The sequence below is a fragment of the Manis javanica genome, chromosome 1 (genome assembly GCF_040802235.1).
Source record: "Manis javanica isolate MJ-LG chromosome 1, MJ_LKY, whole genome shotgun sequence".
Classification (NCBI taxonomy): domain Eukaryota; kingdom Metazoa; phylum Chordata; class Mammalia; order Pholidota; family Manidae; genus Manis; species Manis javanica.
The window spans coordinates 121859720-121884548 of NC_133156.1; the positions used below are offsets into that span (position 1 = coordinate 121859720).

At 34.8% G+C, this 24829-nt stretch overlaps 1 protein-coding gene across 3 annotated transcripts in view; it reads right to left on the reverse strand.

The window, feature by feature from the left end:
* NIPBL (NIPBL cohesin loading factor) overlaps positions 1-24829 on the reverse strand; it is a 224343-nt gene that overhangs the window by 71477 nt on the left and 128037 nt on the right. For 2 of the 3 annotated variants that reach the window (XM_037002267.2, XM_037002279.2), the window contains exon 10: positions 20043-21677. The exons of the other annotated variant lie outside the window; for it this stretch is intronic. In XM_037002267.2, coding sequence (XP_036858162.2) covers positions 20043-21677 — 1635 coding nt within the window. The remainder of the gene's footprint in view (positions 1-20042; positions 21678-24829) is intronic. 3 annotated transcript variants of the gene reach the window in all.

Here is a 24829-nt window from a genome sequence, read left to right on the forward strand (position 1 = left end):
CATAGCAATGCCTTTAGGAGTTAAGTTATGCATGAGGCTGTCTGAGATGGTATAAAATGATCAGGATTTTGCACCTGACTTCTCTACGTCTGTTCGTCATTTGCTAAAATGTATACACTCAGACTCACTAACATTGTAGAAAATATAACACACAGCAAATGGTGTTCTCATCCTTTAACTTATTTATATCATTTGTGGAAATTTATCCCAAGTAAATTTACACAACAAAACAAAAAAGCTCTATGAGAAAAGATGTTTAGATCAGTTGTATCCACTGCAACCTCAAAATGTCCAACAGGGGAACACAGTGGAAAAGTAGGTCACATTAAGGATTATTATGAACATTGTTGGCATGGAGATAACATATGTAAAGAAAAGAAAATGCAAAAGGATAGTATACCATGTTGCATCTACATAAAAAATATTTGTTAACAAGAGTCATAGGAAATAAATGTAAACATTGTACTACCTTAAGATATGAATTCTCCTAAAGAATAACACGTTGTATTTCAGGGAAACAAGAAGAAGGTCAATGATTTATTTGTGAGGGATTAGAGATATTTCATGAACACAGTGGGTTTTCAAAAGAGTTCTGAAATGAGGTGCCATGAGTGAAGGATGGAGGATAGGAGAAAGAAGTAGGAGTTGGTAGCTGTTTTAGAGCATTCTGGGAGGAATATGTTGCAGTAGTCTGCTCTGGTTGGAGCAAGATAACATAATGGGAAGAAGTTGTGCATAAGCCCATAGAGGGAGATATGGCTCAGACAGCACAATTTTTTGAGGAGTGACAGAAGCAGAATGTACTTTAGAAATGTTACTGTAGCAGTAATTTGTGGGGCAGACTGGAAGTAGGAGACATTAGAAAAAAGTCTTCTATGAGCTATTTGTTGTATCTCTTAAAAGGCATGGGAGAACGGTAAATAGATACCAGAATTTAAACATTTTGAAAGATGGTAATGTTACTATCATGTACTTACCATATCACACTTTCGAAAGGAATATTTAGCTCAAAATATTAAATATTCAACATGTTAAGATCGTACAGAAACCAGAAAATATGAAATTAAGGATAACAAAATGCACATGTTGGTATTTGTTGGCTGATACATGATCAAGTATTATATTTAACTGACTACTATTACATTAGGCTGAATGTGCAGAGAATTTCAGCAGCATCTATTTTATAGTACTCCAGAAAACATTTTCTAACAATGCTAGGAATGGGGTATTTTCTCATTATGTTCTTATTACCAATAGCTGCAAAACAATGTTTAATTTGAGCTAATCTACTCTTATTGTACACCTTCCACATTGTACTCTAAATTAGCCAAATGTTTAATTTCTTTTCTTGCCATACTTTTCCCTTCTGCCTTTATGGTAAAAACAGATGTAATCCTCTATTTGTTTATATTTACACAGCACACTTGTCCTTAAGAATACTAATACTACACTGTCACTGTATCTTTAGTTATCTACATCATCCAGGAGATCATAAACATCACAACCTCATAGACTGTTTGCAGCATCTAACAGGGTGTATGGGACGTTGAAGATGGCTAGAAATATTTATTGAATGGTTAGTGTATTGATTAGAGTAAATTTGTGGTCTTCCAAAAAATTTTTCCAGTTGAAAATTCTTTTTTAAATCCTGAAAGCAGTTCTTAGGTGGTCTATGTTGATAATTATAGAGAAGTTTATTCACAAAGTGAAAAGATAAGTAGAGAAAAGATTTCATAATTGACATGCAACAAGTATAAAATATGTTAAAGGTAATTTAAGTTTATACATCTATTTATAAACTTACATTTAAGATATTAACAATATATTAATACATTAATAATACATATCCCATTACATGAAAATAAGTACTCACAAACATTAAATACCCCACTAAAATATTGTATTTGGTTAATTTCATACTACATATAAACATTGGACACAAACTAGAAAAATAATTCAAATTTATATCTAAATCAGTCTTTCTATATATAAAAATACAGAAATGGCAATGGGAAATGGAGTACATAATATAGTTAACAGAGCCACCTATATAACATTTCAATTTTATATCTGTAACATGCCCAGCATATTACAGCCTGCAGGGTGAAATTTGCCCCATCTACTTTTGAACATACAGTTTTATTAGAATATAGTAGCACACAATCATATGTATATTGTCTATGGTTGCTTTTGTACTTCTATGTTAAAGATAAGTGGCCCACAAAGCCTAAAATATTTACTATCTGGGACTTTACCAAAAAAATTTGCTGGTGCCTGATCTATATGATGTATTCAAAATGGAACAAAGTGTCACCCACCTTGCAAGTGTAGTCACTATACAGTAAATGTTCTGTACAGTTTAGGTGATTGCAAATTGGTTTACTTAAGGAAGACAAAATACTAAGGGGTTGGTTTGTAGCAACTGAAAGAACACTACTACAAATGAAAGAGGCAGAAGAAAAGCACTGACAAAACTTATTTTAAGCACCACAGTTTTGATACTGACACCAGCACTATAAAGATTTTATCAATATGGAGCCATCAAATTACTATGAGGAAGAACTACAAAAAGAGACATACTTTCTAGGAAGCTTATAATGTAAATGACAATTTACAACTACTCAACAGAAAGAGTAGGATGCAGCAATCAAATGATCCTTTTCTTGATTTGTATACACAGTGAGAAAAAAATGGTGTAAACACAACCTTAGGACTAGAAAAAGAACAAACCAAGCCTAATGTTTAGAATGAAGTAAATAACAAAGACCAGAGCAGAAATAAAAGAAAGAGACTAAAAAGGGAATAGAAAACATCAGGGAACAAAAGCTGTTTTTGTGAAAACATGAACAAAATAGATAAACCTTTGGCTAGATGTAACAAGAAAAAAGAAAGACTCACGTAAATAATACAATAAATGAAAGAGGAGCCATTCAACTAATATCACACAAACACAAAAGATCCTAAGACTATGAACAATTACATACTAACAAACTGGACAAGGCAGAAGAAATGGATAACTTCCTAGAAACATGCATCCTACCAAAACTGAATCATGCAGTAATAGAAAATCTGAACAGACCAATTACTGGGAGATTGGATAAATAATAAAACAAAACAAAAACCTCCCAACAAAAAGAAGTCTAGGACCAGATGGTTTCATGGTGAAATACACCAAACACTTAAAGAATTGATACCCATTTTCTCAAGCTCTTCCAAAAACAGAAAAGGAAAGAATACTTCCAAACTCATTTTGCAATGCCAGCATTACCTTGATAATAAACTAGACAAGGACACGAGAAAAAAAAAACTAAAGACCAATATCCATGATGAACATGGTCTTATAAGTCCTCAACAAAATACTAGCAAACTGAATCCAACAATGTATTAAAAGGATCAGGATCATACCCCATGACATGAGTGGGAATTATTATAGGGGTGCAAGGATGGTTGAACATCTGTAAATCACTCCATGTGATACACATTAACAAAATGATAATTATATAGTCATCTCAACAGAGGGAAAAAAGCATCTGACACAATTCACATCCATTCATGATAAAAATCTCTGAACTGGGTACAGTGGAAACATACTTCAATATATTTTATTCCACATAGTACTGAAGTCCTAGCCAGAGCAATAAGACAAGAAAAAGAAATAAAAAGCATCTAAATCAGACAGGAAGGATTAAACTGTCTGTACTTGCAGATGACATACTATATATAGAAAACCCTAAAGATTCCACCCAAAACTGCAAGAATAAACAAACTCAGTAAAGTTGCAGGATACAAAATCAATATAAAATCATTGCATTTCTATAAACTAAAAATGAATTATCAGGAAGAGAATTAGGATAATAATTCCATGTACAAATACATCAAGAAGAATAAAAAATACATGAATAAATTTAATCAAGGAAGTGAAAGATCTGTTCACTGGAAATAAGACATTCATTAAAGAAACTGAAGAAGACAAAAATAAATGGAAAGCTATTCCATTATCATAGACTGGAAAAATTAATACTGTTACAATGTTCATACTATAACAACGAAGCAAAACGGAAGGAACAAAATAGCAGTAGACTCAGAGACTCCAAGAAGGAACTAGTGGTTACCAAAGAGGAGGGGTGTGGAAGGGTGGGTGGAGAGGGAGGGAGAAAGGGATTGAGGGATATTATGTTTAGTACACATGGTATGGGGGATCACGGGGAAAAAAGTGTAGCACAGAGAAGGCAAATAGTGAATCTGTGGCATTTTACTACACTGATGGACAGTGACTGTATTGGGGTATGGGTGGGGACTTGATAATACAGGTAAATGTAGTAACCACATTTTTTCATGTGAAACCTTCTTAACAGTACATATCAATAACACCTCAATAAAAAAAATGTCCATACTAACCAAAGCAATCTACAGGTTCAATGCAAGCTCTATCAAAATTCTAGTGGCATTTTTTCATTGAGACAGAATACACAATCCTAAAATTATTATGGAACCACAAAACAGCCAAATAGCCAAAGCAATCTTGAGAAAGAAAAATGCTGGCAGCACGACACTTCCTGATTTCAAATTTATTACAAAGCTTTTGTAATCCAAACAGTTTGATATTGGCTAACAATAGCAGATATTGATGACACAGAAAACAGAGTCCAGAAATCAACTTATGCATACATGGTCAATAATATATAAGAAAAGAGGCAAGAATATACAATGGAGATAAGACAGTCTCTTCAATAAACGGTGTTGGGAAAACTGGACAGCTACATGGAAAAGTCTGAAGCTGGACCACTACTTTAAACCATACAAAAAAATCAACTCAAAATAGATTAAAGACTTGAAATGTAAGATCTGATATACCATTAAACTCCTAAAAGAGAAACATAGGTGTCAAAGTCCTTGACATTGATCTTGGCAATGATTTTTTGGATTTGACACCAAAATTAAAGACAACAAAAGGAAAAATAAACAAGTGGGACTCCATCAAACTATAAGCCTTCTGCACAGCAAAGGAAACCATCAGCAAAATGAAAAGACAACCTACTGAGTGGGATAAAATATTCACAAATCATGTATCTGGTAAGAGGTTAATATATATAATACATAAGGACCTCAAACAGCAGCAAAAACCAGTAAGATTACAAACTTGACAGAGGATTGGAGTAGACATTTTTCTTAAGAAGGCACACAAATGGCCAAAAAAATATATGAAAAGATGCTCAATATCATTAACATCAGGGAAATGCAAATCAAAACCATAATGAGATATTACCTCATACCTGTTAGAATGGCAGTTATCGAATAGATAAATAACAAATGTTGGTGAAGATATGGAGAAAAGGAAACCCTCCTGCACTGTTGGTAGTAATGTAAACTGGTGCAGCCACTATAGAAAAGAGTATGGAGGTCCCTCAAAAAACTGAAAATAGAAAACCTGTATGATTGAGCAATTTCGGTTTTGGGTATATATCTGAAGGAAACAAAATCACTATCTTGAAGACACATCTGCATGCCCATGTCCACTGCAGCATTATTTACAATAACCAAGCCATAGAAACAACTTAAGTTGCTCAGTCCATTAACAGATGAATGGATTAAGAAAATTTTATATACACACATATACACATACATACACACAATGGAATATTAGCCATAAAAAGGAAATCCTGCCAACTGTGACAACATGGATGGACCCTGAGGGCATTATGCTAAGAAAAATAAGACAGAGTAAGACAAATAATGTATGATCTCACCAGTATGGAGAATCTAAAAAAAAACTGAACTCAGAAAACAACAGATGCAGAAAAGATATGATATCATAGTAGAATATATCATATCATATTAGTTAATATACTATCATTATAGCAATTATATTCTATGGCACTTTATAGCATATATAATACATGATATAAGTAGGTTCATTATCTTAATACCTGTATCAGCCTCTTTTAGGCAAGCGTTTCAATAACTTTTTTTATAATAAGAAAGACTTCAGTTTGTTAAGAGTAATGACTACTTCTTCACAAATAGGAGCAGGTTCTCTCAGAATTAACTATTTGCTATCTTCTCACCTCAAAATCGTATATCTATTTCTTCAGATGGAAAAGTCTTACAAAAGCTATGTCCTTGGGCTGGCTTGAGATATGGAATGGGAAGGAGAGAGAACACACCACCACTAGTAAATTTTAATACATTTAACTTTTATGAAAAATTTCTACCTAATGTTATTCTTTATATCAATATAATTATCGATTATCTACTAGGCAAGATTTGGACAAAAAATTCTGTAAATGGAATCATGGAAAAAAATTTTCAAACTATTGCTCTAAAATCACACTCAATAATAGCAAGCTATATATTATGCCAATTTCTCTAATAAACATTTTCCAAGCATTTCATTAAGATATCACTGATTGTAAAGTCTCCAAAAAAATTTTTTTTGAACAGTATTTTATAAAACTGTTTAAATCAAAATACATTTCTATTGTATCATTAAAGATTCTGAATATAAAATCATACCTGCTTTACTGAGATTCTTTCTGCTTTAGTAATTCAAACTATACCAAAAATTCATGCTCAGCAATAGTACTTTCTCTTAAACTTAAAGAAGTCTAGAGTCCTAAACACAGTCCAACTACAATGTTCAGTGCCATTGAAAAGGCAACCTAATATATTTAGTGATTGACATACAGTAGTATAACTAATACAGTAGTAAATTTAAGTGAAATAACTGCCCCTAACAATGACTACACTTATTAGCTAATCAAATGAAAACTATAGTTTAAACACTGTTGACTATTAGAGCTTCTAGATAAGTATACATTTCCAGTGGAGAACACTTGCAGTAATATTTTTACTCTTTAGTTTAAAGGCCATGACCTCAGACGGTATGGGCTACTTTTGAAATGAGTGAGTGCAAGAGATGCAAGATGAAACACTAATTGGAAGGAAGTAGGGGAAGAAAAAGAAAACATGATTTTCTTGGATGTAAAGTTAAGATATTCTGAGACACTTTGGAAGTGTACAAAACCAAACTCAAATAGTCAATTTATGTAATTACTGATACTAACTGTTAATAAATAAGGCAAGTAAGTCCATGATCATGCCAGTCGTAAATAATCTCATAACTGAGGATAAAAGATGGCGGCGTGAGAGGAGAGACAGAGACTTCTTCGTAAAACCATATACAAATAGAAAATATAGTTGGTGCAACTAATTCTGAGAAAGCAACAGGAGAGAAGATGGCGCTAGACTGCATACACCTGGAGAAAAGAGCAGACCTCCCAGAACAGGGCAACGTACCAAAGCTGAGGCCTGGCAGGACCCAAGCCTTTGCCCCACCGCAGCTCACCGGCGGGAGGGAGAGAAACGGAGCAGGGAGGGAGTGGAAGGCCTGGGACTGCTGAATACCTAGCTCCGGTGATCTGCTCTAGGAGCACAAACCTACATTTCATGGAGCTTTCATGATACTCACGTGATTATGGTGTTGGAAAGCTAATACAGGCTGAATTTCTGGACAGACTGAGATTCCAGCTGCTTGTGGAAAGCTGGGATCCATATCCAGCAGTGCTGGGACAAAAGCTTATACGTCTGTGTTCAATGGTTCAGGAAGTGGAGAAAGGAATAGCAGCCGGGAACCAGGAAACAGCTCTGTCCTCCTCACAGGCACCAATATGGCTCCTCTGCGATCCCCTGACATTGCTTCAGGGCTGAGCAGAAGCAGAGTAGAGCGCCTGGACACTAGAGAGGGCCATATAAAATATGAAACACCAAAGGAACCTGGTCCAGAGTAAAATTAATATAACCCCCGAGAAAGATTTAAATGACATGGACCTTATGACTTCCTGAAAGGGAGTTCAAAATAAAAACCATCAGCATGCTAACGGAGGTACAGAAAGACATCCAAGAACTCAGGAATGAATTCTGGTTGGAGATCCAATCATTGAGGAGCATGATGGAGGGTATTAAAAGCAGGTAGGATATGGTGGAGGAGACGATAAATGAAACAGAAACTAGAGAAGAGGAATGCAAGGAAGCTAAGGCACAGACAGAAAAAAGGATCTCTAAGAATGAAAGAATATTGAGAGAACTGTGTTACCAATCCAAATGAAACAATATCCACATTATGGGGATACAAGAAGAAGAAGAAGACAGAGAGAAAGGGATGGAAAGTGTCTTTGAGGAAGGTAGTTGATGAAAACTTCCCCAATCTGGGGAAGGTGACAGTCTCTCAGGCCATGGTGATCCACAGATCTCCCAACACAAGGGACCCAAGGAAGACAATGCCAAGACATATAGTAATAAAATTGGCAAAGATCAAGGATAACGACAGACTACTAAAAGCAGCCAGAGAGAGAAATAAGACCACATACAAAGGAAAGCCCATCAGGCTAACATCAGACTTCTCAGCAGAAACCTTACAGGCCAGAAGGGAGTGGCATGATGTATTCAATGCAATGAAGCAGAAGGGCCTGGAACCAAGATTACTTTATCCAGCATGATTATCATTTAAATTTGAAGGAGGGTTAAAAAATTTCCAGATAAGCAAAAGCTGAGAGAATTTAGCTCCCACAAACCATCTCTATAGTCTATTTTGGAGGGACTGCTATAGATGGAAGTGTTCCTAAGGTTGAATAGCTGTCACCAGAGGTAATAAAACCACAGTAAAGAAAGTACAACAGCTAATTACTAAGCAAATGAAAAATTAAATTAACTATCCCCAAAGTCAATCAAGGGATAGACAAAGAATACAGAGTATGATATCTAATATATAAAGAATGTAGGAGGAAGAAAAAGGAGAAAAAGAAAAGAACCTTTAGATTGTGTAACAGCATATTAATTGAGTTAAGTTCGACTCATAGATAGTAAGGAAATAAACCTTGAACCTTTGGTAACCACAAATCTAAAGCCTGCAATGGCAATAAGTACATACCTATTGATAATCACCCTAAATGGAAATGGACTGAATGCACCAATAAAAAGACATAGAGTCACTGAATGGATAAAAAAACAAGACCCATCTATATGCTGCTTACAAGAGACTCACTTGAAACCCAGAGACATACACAGACTAAAAGTGGATGGAAAAAGATATTTCATGCAACTAACAGAGAGAAAAAAGCAGGAGTTGCAGTACTTGTATCAGACAAAATAGACTTCAAAACACTGAAAGGAACAGAGACAAAGAAGGACATTACATAATAATGAAGGGGTCAATCCAACAAGAAGATATAACCATTATAAATTATCTATGTTCCTAACATAGGAGCATCCACATATGGGAAACAAATAATAACACAATTAAAAGGGGAAATAGAATGCAATGCATTCATTCTAGGAGACTTCAACACTCCACTCACTCTGAAGGACAGATCAACCAGAGAGAAGATAAGCAAGGAGCCAGAGGCACTAAACAACACAATAGAACAGATGGACCTAACAGACATCTACAGAACTCTACATCCAAGGGCAACAGAATACACATTCTTCTCAAGGGCACATGGAACCTTTTCAAGAATAGATCATATACTAGGCCACAAAAAGAGTCTCAGTAAATTTAGAAAGATTGAAATTGTACCAACCAATTTCTCAGAGCACCAAGGTATGAAACTAGAAATAAATTACGCAAAGAAAATGAAAAATCCCACAAACATATGGAGGCTTCAGAACATGCTCCTAAATAATCAATGGATCAATGACCAAATAAAACAGACATCAAGGAATATATGGAGACTAATGACAATAATAATGCAACACTGCAAGATCTGTGGGATGCAGCCAAGGCACTGCTAAGAGGAAAGTATATTGCAATAAAGGCCTACCTCAAGAAAGAAGACCAATCCCATATAAGCAGTCTAAACTCACAATTAATGAAACTAGAAAAAGAACAAATGAGGCTGAAACTCAGTAGAAGGAGGGACATATAAAAGATTAGAGCAGAAATAAATAAAATTGAGAAGAATAAAACAATAGAAAGAATCAATGAAAGCAAGAGCTGGTTCTTCGAGAAAATAAACAAAATAGATAAACCCCTAGTCAGACTTATCAAGAAAAAAAGAGAGTCTAAACACATAAGCAGAATCAGAAATGAGAAAGGAAAAATCACTACAGACACCACAGAAATACAAAGAATTATTAGAGAACACTATGAAAAATTATATGCTAACAAACTGGATAACCTAGAAGAAATAGACAACTTTCTAGAAAAATACAACCTGCCAAGGCTGACCTAGAAAGAAACAGAAAATCTGAACAGACCAATTACCAGTAATGAAATTGAACTGGTAATCAAAAACCTACCTAAGAACAAAACCTCTGGACCAGATGGCTTCACTGTTGAATTTTATCAAACATTTAGTGAAGACCTAATACCCATTCTCCTTAAAAGTTTTCCAAAAATTAGAAGAGGAGCCACCGTGATAAACAGCCTCCCACCTGTAATCCCTCTGACGTGGCTCTGCCATATTGGAGCAGCAGCCTGAGGCAGGACATGCCCACAGCAACTGCAGAGCTAAACAAACTCCATAGCGGCTGGGCAAGATCAAAAGCCCCGGCTGCACACAGCTGTCCAGCACAAGCCGCTAGAGGTCGCTGTTCTCCCAGGAGAGGAAGGCCGTAAACTGGCAAGAAGGGACTTTCTCTTACCCAAAACACGCGCCAGCTCCCCACAAATATATCTATTGCCATGAAAAGGCAGAAGAAATTGATACAGACCAAGATCACAGAGGCAAACCCTGAGGAGAAAGACGTAACCAGTCTTCCTGAAAAAGGATTAAAAATAAAGCTCATAACCATGCTGATGGAGCTGCAGAGAAATATGCAAGAGCTAAGGGATGAAGTCCAGAGGGAGATTACAGATGTCCGGAGGGAGATTACAGAAATGAAACAATCTCTGGAAGGATTTATAAACAGAATGGATAAGATGCAAGGGGCCATTGATGGAAAAGAAACCAGAGAACAGGAATGCATAAAAGCTGACGCAGAGAGAGAGAAAAGGATCTCCAGGAATGAAACAATATTAAGAGAACTGAGTGACCAATCCAAAAGGAACAATATCTGCATTATAGGGGTACCAGAAGAAGAAGAGAGAGAGAAAGGAATAGAAAGAGCATTTGAAGAAATAATTGCTGAAAACTTCCCCAAACTGGGGGAGGAAATAATCGATCAGACCATGGAAGTGTACAGAACTCCCAACAGAAAGGACCCAGGAGGACAACACCAAGACACATAATAATTAATATGGCAAAGATCAAGGACAAGGACAGAGTTTTAAAGGCAGCTAGAGAGAGGAAAAAGGTCACCTACAAAGGAAAACCCATGAGGCTATCATCAGACTTCTCAACAGAAACCTTACAGGTCAGAAGAGAATGGCATGATATATTTAATGCAATGAAACAGAAGGGCCTTGAACCAAGAATAGTGTATCCAGCACGACTATCATTTAAATATAAAGGAGGGATTAAACAATTCCCAGACAAGCCAAAGTTGAGGGAATTTGCCTCCCACAAACCATCTCTACAGGGTATTTTAGAGGAACTGCTCTAGATGGGAGCACTTCTAAGACTAAATAGATGTCACCAGAGAAAATAAAATCAAAGCAAACAAAGCAGACCAACCAAATACTAACTAAAGGTAAAAAATAAAATCAACTACCCACAAAAGCAGTTAAAGGAAGCACAAAAGCGCACAGACTAAAACAACCAACATATAAAGAACGGAGGAGGAGGAATAAGAAGGGAGAAAAATAAAGAATGACCAGACAGTGTTTAAAATAGCTCAATAATTGAGTTAAGTTAGACAGTAAGATACTAAAGAAGCTAACCTTGAACCTTTGGCAACCACGAATCTAAAGCTTGCAATGGCAATAAGTACATATCTTTCAATAATCACCCTAAATGTAAATGGACTGAATGCACCAATCAAAAGACACAGAATAATAGAATGGATAAAAAAGCAAGACCCATCTCTATGCTGCTTACAAGAGACTCACCTCAAACCCAAAGACTATAGGAACAAAGAAAGACTGAAGGAACAAAACAGCAGCAGAATCATAGAACCTAGAATGGACTAACACTTACCAAAGGGAAAGGGACTGGGGAGAAAGGGAGGGAACGGAGGGATAAGGGTGGGGAAAAGAAAGGGGACATTATGATTAGCATGTATAATGTGGGTGGGGGGGCATGGGGAGGGCTGTGCAACACAGAGAAGACAAGTAGTGATTCTACAGCATCCTACTACACTGATGGACAGTACTGTAATGGGGTTTGTGGGGGGAATTTGGTGAAGGGGGGACCCTGGTAAACATAATATTTTTCATGTAATTGTAGATTAATGACAACAAAATTAATTAATTAATTAATTAAAAAATTCAACATGCAAAAAAAAAAAATAGAAGAGGAGGGAATACTTCCAAACTCATTCTATGAGACTAACATCACTCTAATACCAAAAGCAGGCAAAGACACCACAAAAAAAGAAAATTACAGACCAATATCCCTGATGAACTCAGATGCAAAAATACTCAACAAAATATTAGCAAATTGAATTAAAAAATACATCACAAAGATCATCCATCATGACTGAGTATGATTTATTCCAGGGATGCCAGGATGGTACAACATTTGAAAATCCATCAACATCATCCACCACATAAATAAAAAGGACAAAAACCACATGATCATCTCCATAGATGCTGAAAAAGCATTCAACAATATTCAACATCCACTCACGATAAAAACTCTCAATAAAATGGGTATAGAGGGCAAGTACCTCAACATAATAAAAGCCATATATGAAAAACCCACAGCCAACATTATACTTAACAGTGAGTAGCTGAAAGCTTTTCCTTTAAGATTGGGAACAAGACAAGGATGCCCACTCTCCCCACTTGTATTCAACATAGGACTGGAGGTCTTAGCCATGGCAATCAGACAACACAAAGAAATAAAAGGCATCCAGATTGGCAAGGAAGAAGTTAAACTGTCCCTGTTTGCAGATGACAAGATATTGTACATAAAGAACCCTAAATAATCTACTCTAACACTACTAGATCTAATATCTGAATTCAGCAAAGTTGCAGGATACAAAATTAATACACAGAAATCTGTGGCATTCCTACACACTAACAATGAACTAGCAGAGAGAGAAATCAGGAAAACAATTACATTCACAGTTGTATCAAAAATAATAAAGTACCTAGGAATAAACCTAATCAAGGAAGTGAAAGACCTATACCCTGAAAACTACAAGACACTCTTAAGATAAATTAAAGAAGATACCAATAAATGGAAACTCATCCCGTGCTCATGGATAGGAAGAATTAATATTGTCAAAATAGCCATCCTGCCTAAAGCAATCTATAGATTCAATGCAATTCCTATCAAAATACCAACAGCATTCTTCAATGAACTAGAGAAAATTATCCTAACATTCATATTGAACCACAAAAGACCTCGAATAGCCAAAGCAATTCTGAGAAGAAAGAATAAAGATGGGGTCATTATGCTCCCCAACTTCAAGTTCTACTACAAAGCCACAGTAATCAAAACAATTTGGTACTGGCACAGGAACAGACCTATAGACCAATGGAACAGAATAGAGAGCCCTGATATAAACCCAAGCATATATGGTCAATTAATATATGATAAAGCAGCCATGGATATACAATGGGGAAATGACAGCCTCTTCAACAGCTGGTGTTGGCAAAACTGGACAGTTACATGTAATAGAATGAAACTGGATTATTGTTTAACCCCATACACAAAAGTAAACTCAAAATGGATTAAAGACTTGAACGTAAGTCATGAAACCATAAAACTCTTAGAAGATAACATAGGCAAACATCTCGTGAATATAAGCATAAGCAACTTCGTCCTGAACCCATCTATTTGAGAAAGGGAAACAAAAGCAAAAATGAAGTCATGGGACTACATCAAACTGAAAAGTTTTTGTATAGCAAAGGACATCATCAACAAAACAAAAAGGCATCTTACAGTATGGGGGAATATATTTGTAAATGACATATCCAACAAGGGGTTAACATCCAAAATATATAAGGAACTTACACACTTCAACACCCAAAAAGCAAATAACCCAATTAACAAATGGACAGAGGATATGAAGAGTAAGTTCTCCAAAGAAGAAATTCAGATGGTCAACAGACAGATGAAAAGATGTTCCACATCACTAATCATCAGGGAAATGCAAATTAAAACCACGAGATACCACCTCACACTAGTAAGGATGGCCAGCATAGAAAAGACTAAGAACAACAAATGCTGGCAAGGATGCGGAGAAAGGGGAACCCTCCTACACTGCTGGTGGGAATGTAAGCTAGTTCAACTATTTTGGAAAGCAATACAATATGGAGGTTCCTCAAAAAATTAAAAATAGAAATATCATTTGACCCTGGAATCCCACTCCTTGGAATATACCCAAAGAGTACAACTTCTCAGATTCAAAAAGACATATGCACCCCTATGTTCACTGCAGCACTTTTTACAATAGCCAAGATATGGAAGCAACCTAAATGTCCATCTGTAGATGAATGGATAAAGAAGAGGTGGTACATATATACAATGGAATACTATTCAGACATAAGAAAGAAACAAAACCTACCATTTGAAACAACATGGATGGAGCTGGAGGACATTATGCTCAGTGAAATAAGCCAGGCGGAGAAAGACAAATGTCAAATGATTTCCCTTATTTGTGGAGTATAACGATGAAGCAAAACTGAAGGAACAAAATGGCAGCAGACTCACAGACTCCAAGAATGAACTAGTGGTTACCAAAGGGGAGGGGTGTGGGAGGGCAGGTGGGGAAGGTGGGTGAAGGAGACTGAGGGGTATTATGTTTAGTACACATGGTGCGCGGGATCACGGGGAGAACAGTGTATCACAGAGAAGGGACATAGTGGATCTCTGGCAACTTGCTGCACTGATGGACAGTGACTGCATTGGGGTATGGGTGGGGACTTGATAATATGGGTAAATGTAGTAATCACATTGTTTTTTCATGTGAAATCTTCGTAAGAGTGTATGTCAATCATACCTTAATAAAAAAGAAAAAAAGAAAAAATAATAATCTCATAATTTTATTAATTTGGAAACACACTACATTATGGTATATTAAGATAATACTCTGAGTAAAAAGTGTTTTAGCAATAAAGATATTATTTTTGGCACTTATTATACTGACTGAAGTAAATTTTAATAGGAGATATTTTTAAAACTTTAAAGATTCTACAAAGGTTATTATTATGTGATTACTCACTCTTATTCCCCCTTTTGGCAAGGAAGAAACAAGTTAATGGTAAAAAGACTGGGAAGATGGATGAGAAGCAGGATAAGAAAATAAATGGTATCGAGCCAATTTGTAACAGCTGTACAGCAAAATAAAGGTAAAGGGTAAGTTAAGCAGACATGAATATGAATAGGATTCCTGGAGCTTATCAAAAACTAGGTATTGATAGGGTGAAAAGAGTTATTACGAAGTTTAGAGAACAGAAAGTTGAAAATTAAGTAGCTCTTGAGCTCCAGTCTATTGGTTGGAACCTAAAAGATGAATACACAATTTTAATATGTACACAAAAGCCTTTTTTGAACAATGCGGCAATACAATTTCTTTATTCAAAAGGCATTTAATATGTTATTATGTATTAGGTATCATGCTAGGTTGTAGGGATATGCATATATCCCCAGACATCAAGTCACATGTAACAATGTCACTTTACATGTAGTTCACATACATGTGGAAGACAAAAAAAAAGTGCAGGCAAGGTAAAGATAAAGCAGGAAGTGCTGATGTAGGAGCTGCAGTAAGCTATCCAGAAGTCCTAGTTAAGGTAATTAACAAAGGTGGCTACACTAAACAATAGACTTGCAAAGAAGACAAAACAGCTTTCTGCATGAAGAAGGTGCCATCTGGGACTTTCATCTAGAGAGCAGTAGTCAATGCTTGGCTTCAAAGGACAGGTTGACTTTCTTGTTAGGAGCTAATGCAACTGGTGAGTTTAAATGGAAGCCAATGATCATTTACCATCCTGAAAATCCTACAGCCTTTAATTATGCTAAATCTGCTCTGCCTGTGCTCTATAATAAATGGAACAACAAAGTCTGGATGACAGCACATCTGTTTCCAACATGCTTTACTGAATATTTTAAGCTCACTTTTGAGAAATACTGCTCAGAAAAAAAGATACCTTTCAAATATGACTGCTCAAATACACCTGGTCACCCAATAGCTTTGACGGAGATGTACAAGGAGATTAGTATTATTTTCATTCCTCCTAACACAACAGCTATTCTGTAGCCCATGGATCAAGAAGTCAATGACTTTTAAATCTTATTATTAAAGAAATAGATTTTGTAAGGTTATATTGCCATAGTATTGATTCCTCTGATAGATCTGGGAAAGATAAACTGGAAACCTTCTGGAAAGGATTCACCCTTCTAGATGTTAAGAACATTTGTGATTCATGGGAAAAGGTAAAAATATCAGCATTAATAGGAGTCTGGAAGAAATTGATTCCATCCCTCAGGGATAATTTTAAGGGTTTCAAGACTTCTGTGGAAGAACAAACTGCACATGTGAAGGAAAGGCAAAAGAACTAGAATTAGAAGTCGAGCCTGAAGAAATGACTAAGATGCTGCAATGTCATGATAAAACTTTAATAGATGAGGAGTTGCCTCTTATGGGATGAGAAAAGAAAGTGTGGTTTCTAGATACAGAATCTACTGGTGAAGATACTTTGAAGACTGTTAAAATGACAACAAAGGATTTAGGATACATAAAATTAGTTGACAGCAGCAGCTAAGTTTGAGAGGATTGACCCCAATTTTGAAAGAAGTTCTGCTGTGTGTAAAATGTTATCAAATAGCATAGCTGGCTACAGAGAAATTCACAAAAGGAAGAGTCAATCGATGTGGTAAACTTCACTGTCATCTTATTTTAAGAAATTGGCAGAGCCAGCCCAACCTTCAGGAACTGCCAGTTAGATCAGTCACCAGACATGAACACTGAGGCAAGGCCCTCCACTAGCAAAAAGATTAGTACTCGCTGAAAACGTAGGTGTTGGTTAGCATTTTTAAGCAATAATTAATTTTAATTAAGGCATATACACTGTTTTCAGAAATAACAGAATACAGTACACATCGTAAACACAATTTTGCTATGCACTGGGAAATCAAAAATCTCATTTGACCTGCTTTACTGTAGTATTGTTTTACTGCGATATTTGCTTTATTGATGTGGTCAGGAACTGAACTCACTCCGAGTACCTTCAAGGTATGCCTGTAATCTATACTAGGAGTCATAGATCTATATCCCTAGCATTCAAAATCCCAGCTTAAAGTATATTCAAGCAACTTCAAATTACCCTGAAGAATGAATTATTTTAAGTATGGACATCAGGTAAAATATTTAAAGGATGGAATTTTATGGCTCTTCCAAGAAAAGAACATGTACCAAGAATTTTGGGCCTAGGAGTCAACCACAAAAGTATCCCAGCAATATTCAGTTTAATTCCTTAGGAAAACACAAACTTGTCAGAATATGTTATTTTTCTGTGACTCTCCAAAGAAAATCCCAAAATTATGTGCACTACAAAGGGTCAGTAATCCACAACTGTGTTGACTATACATGTAATTTTACAAATCCACAATTATGTAACTCTGCTATTGCTAACTTAGTAGCAGAGATCTAAAATAAAACAAAAATAAGCACATTACTAAAAAATAAGAGATATGAATTCTAAGGTATAAATAAAGCCAGAAGACCTCCACATGGGATTCTGAAATGAATCTAAGCAGTGAAGCCATTTTTTCTTATGAGAAGATACAACTGCAAATATATTAATATATGTGTGTTTACATATAAATGTACATGCACAGACATAAACATCCTACTCCAACAGGCAGATACACCCAGACAGCCTATTTACAAACATGGACATATTAAGTATGTACATTTGTGTTCAAAGTACACTTGAGAGAAACATGGATTAGTACTAAGAAGTTTACATTCATAGGCAATGGTATTACATGTGAAAAAAAACATGGGAAGTAATACAACAGTTACTAACTAGGAGCTGTATTCATTTCTTGACGTTGAGTTGAGTTGTAAAGAGTCTTTGTTAGAACAGAGCTTAGAAAGTAAGGCTAGCATAAGCTGAAAGAGGGCAGGGGAGAAAAAGATGGTCCAGATCAAGGGGACAAGAGGGTACCACTTTCCATCTTTCCATCTGACTCTTCTAAAACTGTGTAAATATACACTCAATTTACGTATATAAGCCACTCCCAAACTTTTAGTGAAAAATTTTAGTCAATTTTTACCTAAAACAATTCTACTGCCAGCAAGTACATTCTAACAAACTCTTACATGAACAAGTAATTGTGAAAAGATGCATTTAAGTTAAAGACTATTAATTAAAGCCGAAGTCTTAATAAAATTTTTATAGGTCTGACTGACATAATTTAAAATCTGAAAGCTTCACTAAAAGAGTACAAAATGTGTAGTGATTCAGAGGCAATTTTTTTCATTTTTTGAAAGACAAAACCAAATAAATCAACAGTGAAAAATAAAACATTTGATGAAGACCAAGTTAAGAATAAAAACAGGTCATGACAAGTCACTTCTCTGAATAAAGGTCTTAATAGTAATACTATTTTTTCAATGAGCTGTCTCTGATAAACAAGGCAAAATAGCATTTTACAAAAATATCCCATTACACCTTCTATATTTAATGCACTGCAGTGCTGTACAATACAACTATCCATGATGATGAAAATATTCTCTACCTGTATTAATAAGATAGCCACTTGCCACATGTAACTGCTGAGGATATGAATTTTTAATTTTATTTAAACTGTTTCAATTTAAATAGTCTAAAGAGGCTATGACTATTTTGGCCAGCACAATGCTAGAGTTTCATATGTTTTTGTATAAGTATAAATCTAAGTTCTTAATGAACCTCTATTACAGAATGAGAACTTAAATATCAAATAAACTTTCACTTTTACTGTCTTAAGAACTGTACCTCAATCTAATCTATTTCTACTCCGTGGGCTACATAGGTCTACACATCATCAAACCATATGTACATATACATACATTTATATATATATATATAAAATACACATACACACACACAAAAAACCCTATATTTATATATAAAGTAGTATACAGGAACACAATTATATTTTCTGCACAAATTGTTGTTGTATTTTTAGCACTTAAGACTTTCTTTCCCCTGGAAATAACACTATTCAAGTAAATACAGAATTTAACGTAGCAGTCATGCAAAAAAATAAAAACAAAGAACAAAATAAAAAGCCCTCATAAACTAATAATTTAAACCAATTCAAGAGGTATATATCATTCCCTTTTACTTTTCCATAGAAAACATCAAAACTACATGTTTTAAAAAATAAAACATTTGTAACTAACCACCTCCCCATGAAAGGGGAAACAACTTTTTATATAACTTTCTAAACTATATAAACTAAGACTACTCATCAATAATTAACTCAGATATATTTATTTCTAAGAAAATATGAGCTGCCCAATACTCTTAAAAGAATTTATAAGATTGACTTTTGTATACAATATAGCTTTATTGAGATGTTAAAGATTAAAGTTGTCAACTGATTACCTCATCATAGAATAGAATATCACTATAGTCTAACTTTTTAGAAAGTTGTTAAATACATCCATTTGAATCATCTGCTCTAACTATTCACTTGATTAACAGCAACTTTAAAAATTACCTGAAATAACTAAACAAAAAAAGAACTAACTTATCTGTGTATCGACATAAAAATCATGACTACAATGCGTAATTCAAGTGGGGGTAGGAGAAAAATAATTTTCACTGATAATTTTTTATCTATATTACTGTAAACAATTCAGTGCTGTTTTGCATAAATGTTGTATTTTCATGTAGCAGTGTTTCAATTTTTCTAAATTTCCATTTTTAAAAATTCTAGTTACCCTAAAACTTAAAAGAAAGCTGATTAGAATACAAATGACACCAGTGTAAGTATTCTTACCTTTATTTGACTTTGATGGTTTAGTCTTGATAGGTTTAAGGGAACTTCTTGATTTATCCTCTCTATCTTTAATAAGTTTCTGAACATCATCCAAAGATAGTTTTTGTAGGACAACTACAGGCTTAGCTCCTTTATTTAGATCTTCAACTAATCCCATTTTTTCTACTTTGTCTTTCTGCTCTCCTTTCATTTCCACTTTCTTTGTCTCCTGAGTAATATTGCCATCTTTATCCCTCTTGATTTTTGGAATGACAAAATTTTTCAGTGCACCAGACCTGCCCCCCAACAAATAACTTGGAAATTCTGCCTTATTGTCAGGGTGTGCTTTATTACTGTCTATTTTACTCTTGTTACCCTCTGTCCTTTTGTCATCTTTACTATTTGGTGATTTAAAACCAGACTTATCAGGTCTTGATTTATTAGAATCTCCTTGTTTAACACGAGGACTATCAGGCCTTGATTTCTGCTCCCAAGAAGATGGTTTTTCCCTTGAGTCCCCTGATTCATGTCTGTGTTTTCTTTCTAGTTTATCAGGTTTTGAACTATCAGACTTAATGCCATGTTCATTTCTATTAGAGGATCTCAATGTTTCTGGTCTTCGAACCCTAGATTGATCCCCCCGGTGTCGCTCTGATTCACTCCTGTCATCGGATTTTTGTTTACTATCATGGTCACGTCTTAGTGACTCAGAAATAGATCGCCCATCAGGTCTCTGTTTTAAGGCTTCAGCTCGTTCTGATTTTAACCGAGGTGCATCAGATTTAATATCCTGTTTATGCTTAGACACTTCAGGTTTTTCAGGTTTTTTCTCAGTTGATAGTTTTCCAGAATCCCTCCTATTTTCATGTCTATGTTTTGGCATTTCAGGCCGACCTTCATTTTTTTGCTTTGGAGTTTCAGGTCGGCCCTCACCTTTCTGCTTTGGAGTTTCAGGCCATCCATCGCCCTTCTGTTTTGGGGTTTCAGGACGTCCATCACTCTTTTGTTTTGGAGTTTCAGGTCGGCTTTCACTCTTTTGCTTTGGGGTTTCGGGTCTTGACTTTGTTGTTTCTGATCTGCCATTATTTTGTTTGTTGTCATTTGGTTTTGTGTCACACAGTCTATTCTCTTTCTGTTTAGGCTCGGTTGTGGTTCTCTCATTTTGTTTGGATTCAGTCGTTCTACTCTCATTCTGTTTAGATTCTTCTGTTTGTGTCTCAATTTTAATTTCTAACTTACTTTCACTTGACTTTGTCTCCACCAATCTGTTTTCATTTGGTTTAGATTCTGCCAATCTACTTTCATTTTGTTTCATTTCACTCTTTGAAAGCTCAGGATCAGACTTTTTTTTAAGAGTCTCAGGATGGTTTTCTGGTGTGGATTTAAGATTTCCAATAATATCTTCCTGAAGAACAGAAATAGGAGCATCATTACATTGTTTGATTTCTTCAGGCTTTTTTATGGAGTCTGAATCCTGAGTTACAGAAGCCTGAGAGTCCACTCGTCCTGCCTGATGAAGATCAATGCTAACCATTAATGCTGGCCTTGACCCATTTCCCGTAGAACCCGTCTCCTGAGAAGCTGGTCTATTACCTCCTGTAGCACCCCCAGCCTCCTGTGGGTAAGAATCTTGTTTTCTTTTTTTCAAAGGCTTATCTGAAATTTAAAGATAAATATTCAGTATCAGTAATAGACATATATTCTTATCTTATTAAAAACCATACGGACTTAGACTATTTTTTAAGTCATAATGTTTTTTAAATGTGGAATGCAAATGTCAATATGCATATATAAAATTGTAGGCATGGATGACATGATATTTTAAACCAGAGTGTGAGGAAATATTCATGCTTGCTGTACCTCAATAAATATTAGCGACTACAGTAAAAAGCATGTAACAGCATACTTGTTGAGTATATAAATAAGCCCAAGAATATAAAATAAATAAAACTTGTAATACATGAAATACAAACATATGCTTATGTTTGTATATGTAAATGATAAACCAGATTCTTTATGCAAGAATAAGGCAACAGTTATAAATCATATATTGCCATTTAAGATCATTTAACTGTTAACAGGAAACTATAAGGAGTCCCAAATCTGACAACATACTAAATAGGAAATATAAGGTTTTACTACATGTAAGAAAAGTATGGAAAAGAATAAAATCCGAAAGAGAACAGAAATCATGCCACTGAAAAAAATGTGAGGAGAGTAAGAAGGGAAAAAAAATAATTTATTAGCTTGTCATTAACCTTTGATCCAGGATCGAAATTCTTCAAGGTGTCAACAGCACAAGTGGAATTTAAAAGCTAACACACAGAAGTATATTTAAAATAAGGAAACATATAAACTCTATCGTAAGCAACTTCCACTGAAGGAAAATGCTTAGGCTCTTCAATATGAAGTTTTAGGGGCCTATATGTTAGCCTAAGAAGTAATTTACAGTATTCTGAAATATAAAGACAAAAAATACACACAAACACAAATCCACTATCGCAACTGAATGTCAAGATAAACAGCTACACATTTCTGTGTATGATTTCAATTTACTCAAAAGGATGCTATGTCATTTCCTATAAATTGAAACTCCGGTTAGTTCTTAGTAATAGCTACATTATAGCACCTTGATGTTTTAGTTGCTTTAATATTTGCTTGCTGAATTGCCTGGCTATATTTTAAGTCATTTTTAGTCACTTTATAGGAGAACCTCTAGATGTGCTTATAATAATCATTAATATGAAATCATATCATTTAAGGAAAAGAGTATCGTAAGGTTAAATAGCCCCTTATTGTTAGGGAACCAAGTTGTGAAAAAAAAATTTTTTTTGGTAATGTTGCTTTTCTATACCAAAGTTCCACCATTCCATTTTTGAGATGTAGCAGTTTGTTCCAACTTTAATAAAATGTTACAAAAATTTACTTCTGCTATTTGCTTGTGATTTTTTTGTAGAATTAGCTCCTTCTGCTTCTTCAGTCATTCAGAAGTCAAATCTATCATCATACAGAAGTCAAGTCTATCAAAACAAAAGCTTCATTGCAAACTACATGATAATGAAGTCTTTTATCACCAGTTTCCCCTTGTTAAAACTACTGGTAAGAACTTAGATGAAGCTTTCTGCCTCAATACCTAAGAAAAAAGCATTCAGAATACTAAATTTATGTTTACAGGTTTTTATTTTATAATGTTCTGCCACACAAAATAATCTTTATATCTTGCCATAGGGCACACCAAATAATTACTACCTCATAAAGAGGATGCTCTATCACCTTATACTTATCCCTTAAACTTTTATGACAAGAACCCAGAAATTTAAGTACTACACTCTAATCTAGATTTTTATATTTTTCAATGAAGTATGCTTTGTGAAAGTTATTAAAATGGTAAAACCTGAGCATAGTTAAGAACTGTAATGACACAGACCTCAGGCATCTGAAGATTTCTCTTAAGAAATCTGTGGCTCATTATTACTAATATTAATTAATATGAGCAATACGTCTTTCAGAAAAAGATTAAAATATCTTGAAGGCTAAATTTTAAAGTATTACACTTGAGTTGATAGGTCATTAACCTCATTCCAATTTATCTTTCACCACTAAAATGAAAACTGAGCAAATAGTTTAATTTCAAGGAAATTATCAAGTTTGATTTAGTTATATTAAAGTATAAATTCTATGATTATTTCTAATAAAAATGTATAAAAGCATCTGCACATGAGTAATACATTAAGACTGGGAAAGATCTTACAATTTTTTCCACTATGTACAAACTATTACTAAACACAAAGTTTTAATTTTTCAGTTATTGAAAGGTATTTCAACTCTTCTGTAAAACCAGGGAAGATTTCATTACTGTTGCAAGAATTCTTATATACATATGGAACATGCAGGTTCTGATTCACTTGATCTCATTTAGTTCCACCACAAACTTATTCCAGTGGCTCTGAATCTGCCCGTCACTTTTGTCTATACACCTGTGTTAATCAGTCTTCATTATATCATAACCTTTGCCTAATGATGGAAAGCTATCTTCTATGAAGAATAATTTTAATAAATGGGACACTGATTACCTTTAAGCACTTTTAGGAACCGTAAGATTAGCTATCAGAATGCATATACTCCTGAAGAAAATGCATACAAAAATACATTGTAATTTCAAAACCAACAGTATTTGTCATCCAGATGCTGATATTCTGAAAATAGCCAGTCCTTACAGAAATTCTGAATTATGCTTATAAGAAACAATATATATATCACTTGCTTAACCCTACTACAAGTGATAACTGAACACACGTGAAGCAGAAAGCACAATTGTACACACAGTAGTTAATTATGAAAAATGAAAACATCCCACTCCTAAACCCACAGTACAGAATAAGTGGCCAATTGTGGTTTTTTTGGTCCAAAATCTCAGTCTCTTATTCTAAATGACAGTTGGCAATAATTTATTTCTTATAAGGGTTACAGTACGAGACTATTGTAACATTATAAAAACAGTAGTGAAGCTAGACCATTCCTTATACTTGCTAACATGGAAAGTGGACCTTGAGAAAAGATGAAATAGGCATAGATGAACAAAGAAACCCCTCCTTGACACAAGAAGGCAGAATTTTCAGCACATGAAGGAAATATTAATGTCTATGATAGGTCATCCCAGAAGCAAAGATGAGTCATAAAACTCATGTAATTACAGATGTTAAAAGTATGAACAAAAGATAGAGAAAAAGGTCCTTTAGGAATATTATTAAATGTTAGGTTACAGAAAATCAACCCATCAATGTATATAAAACTATCCAAAGAAGGGA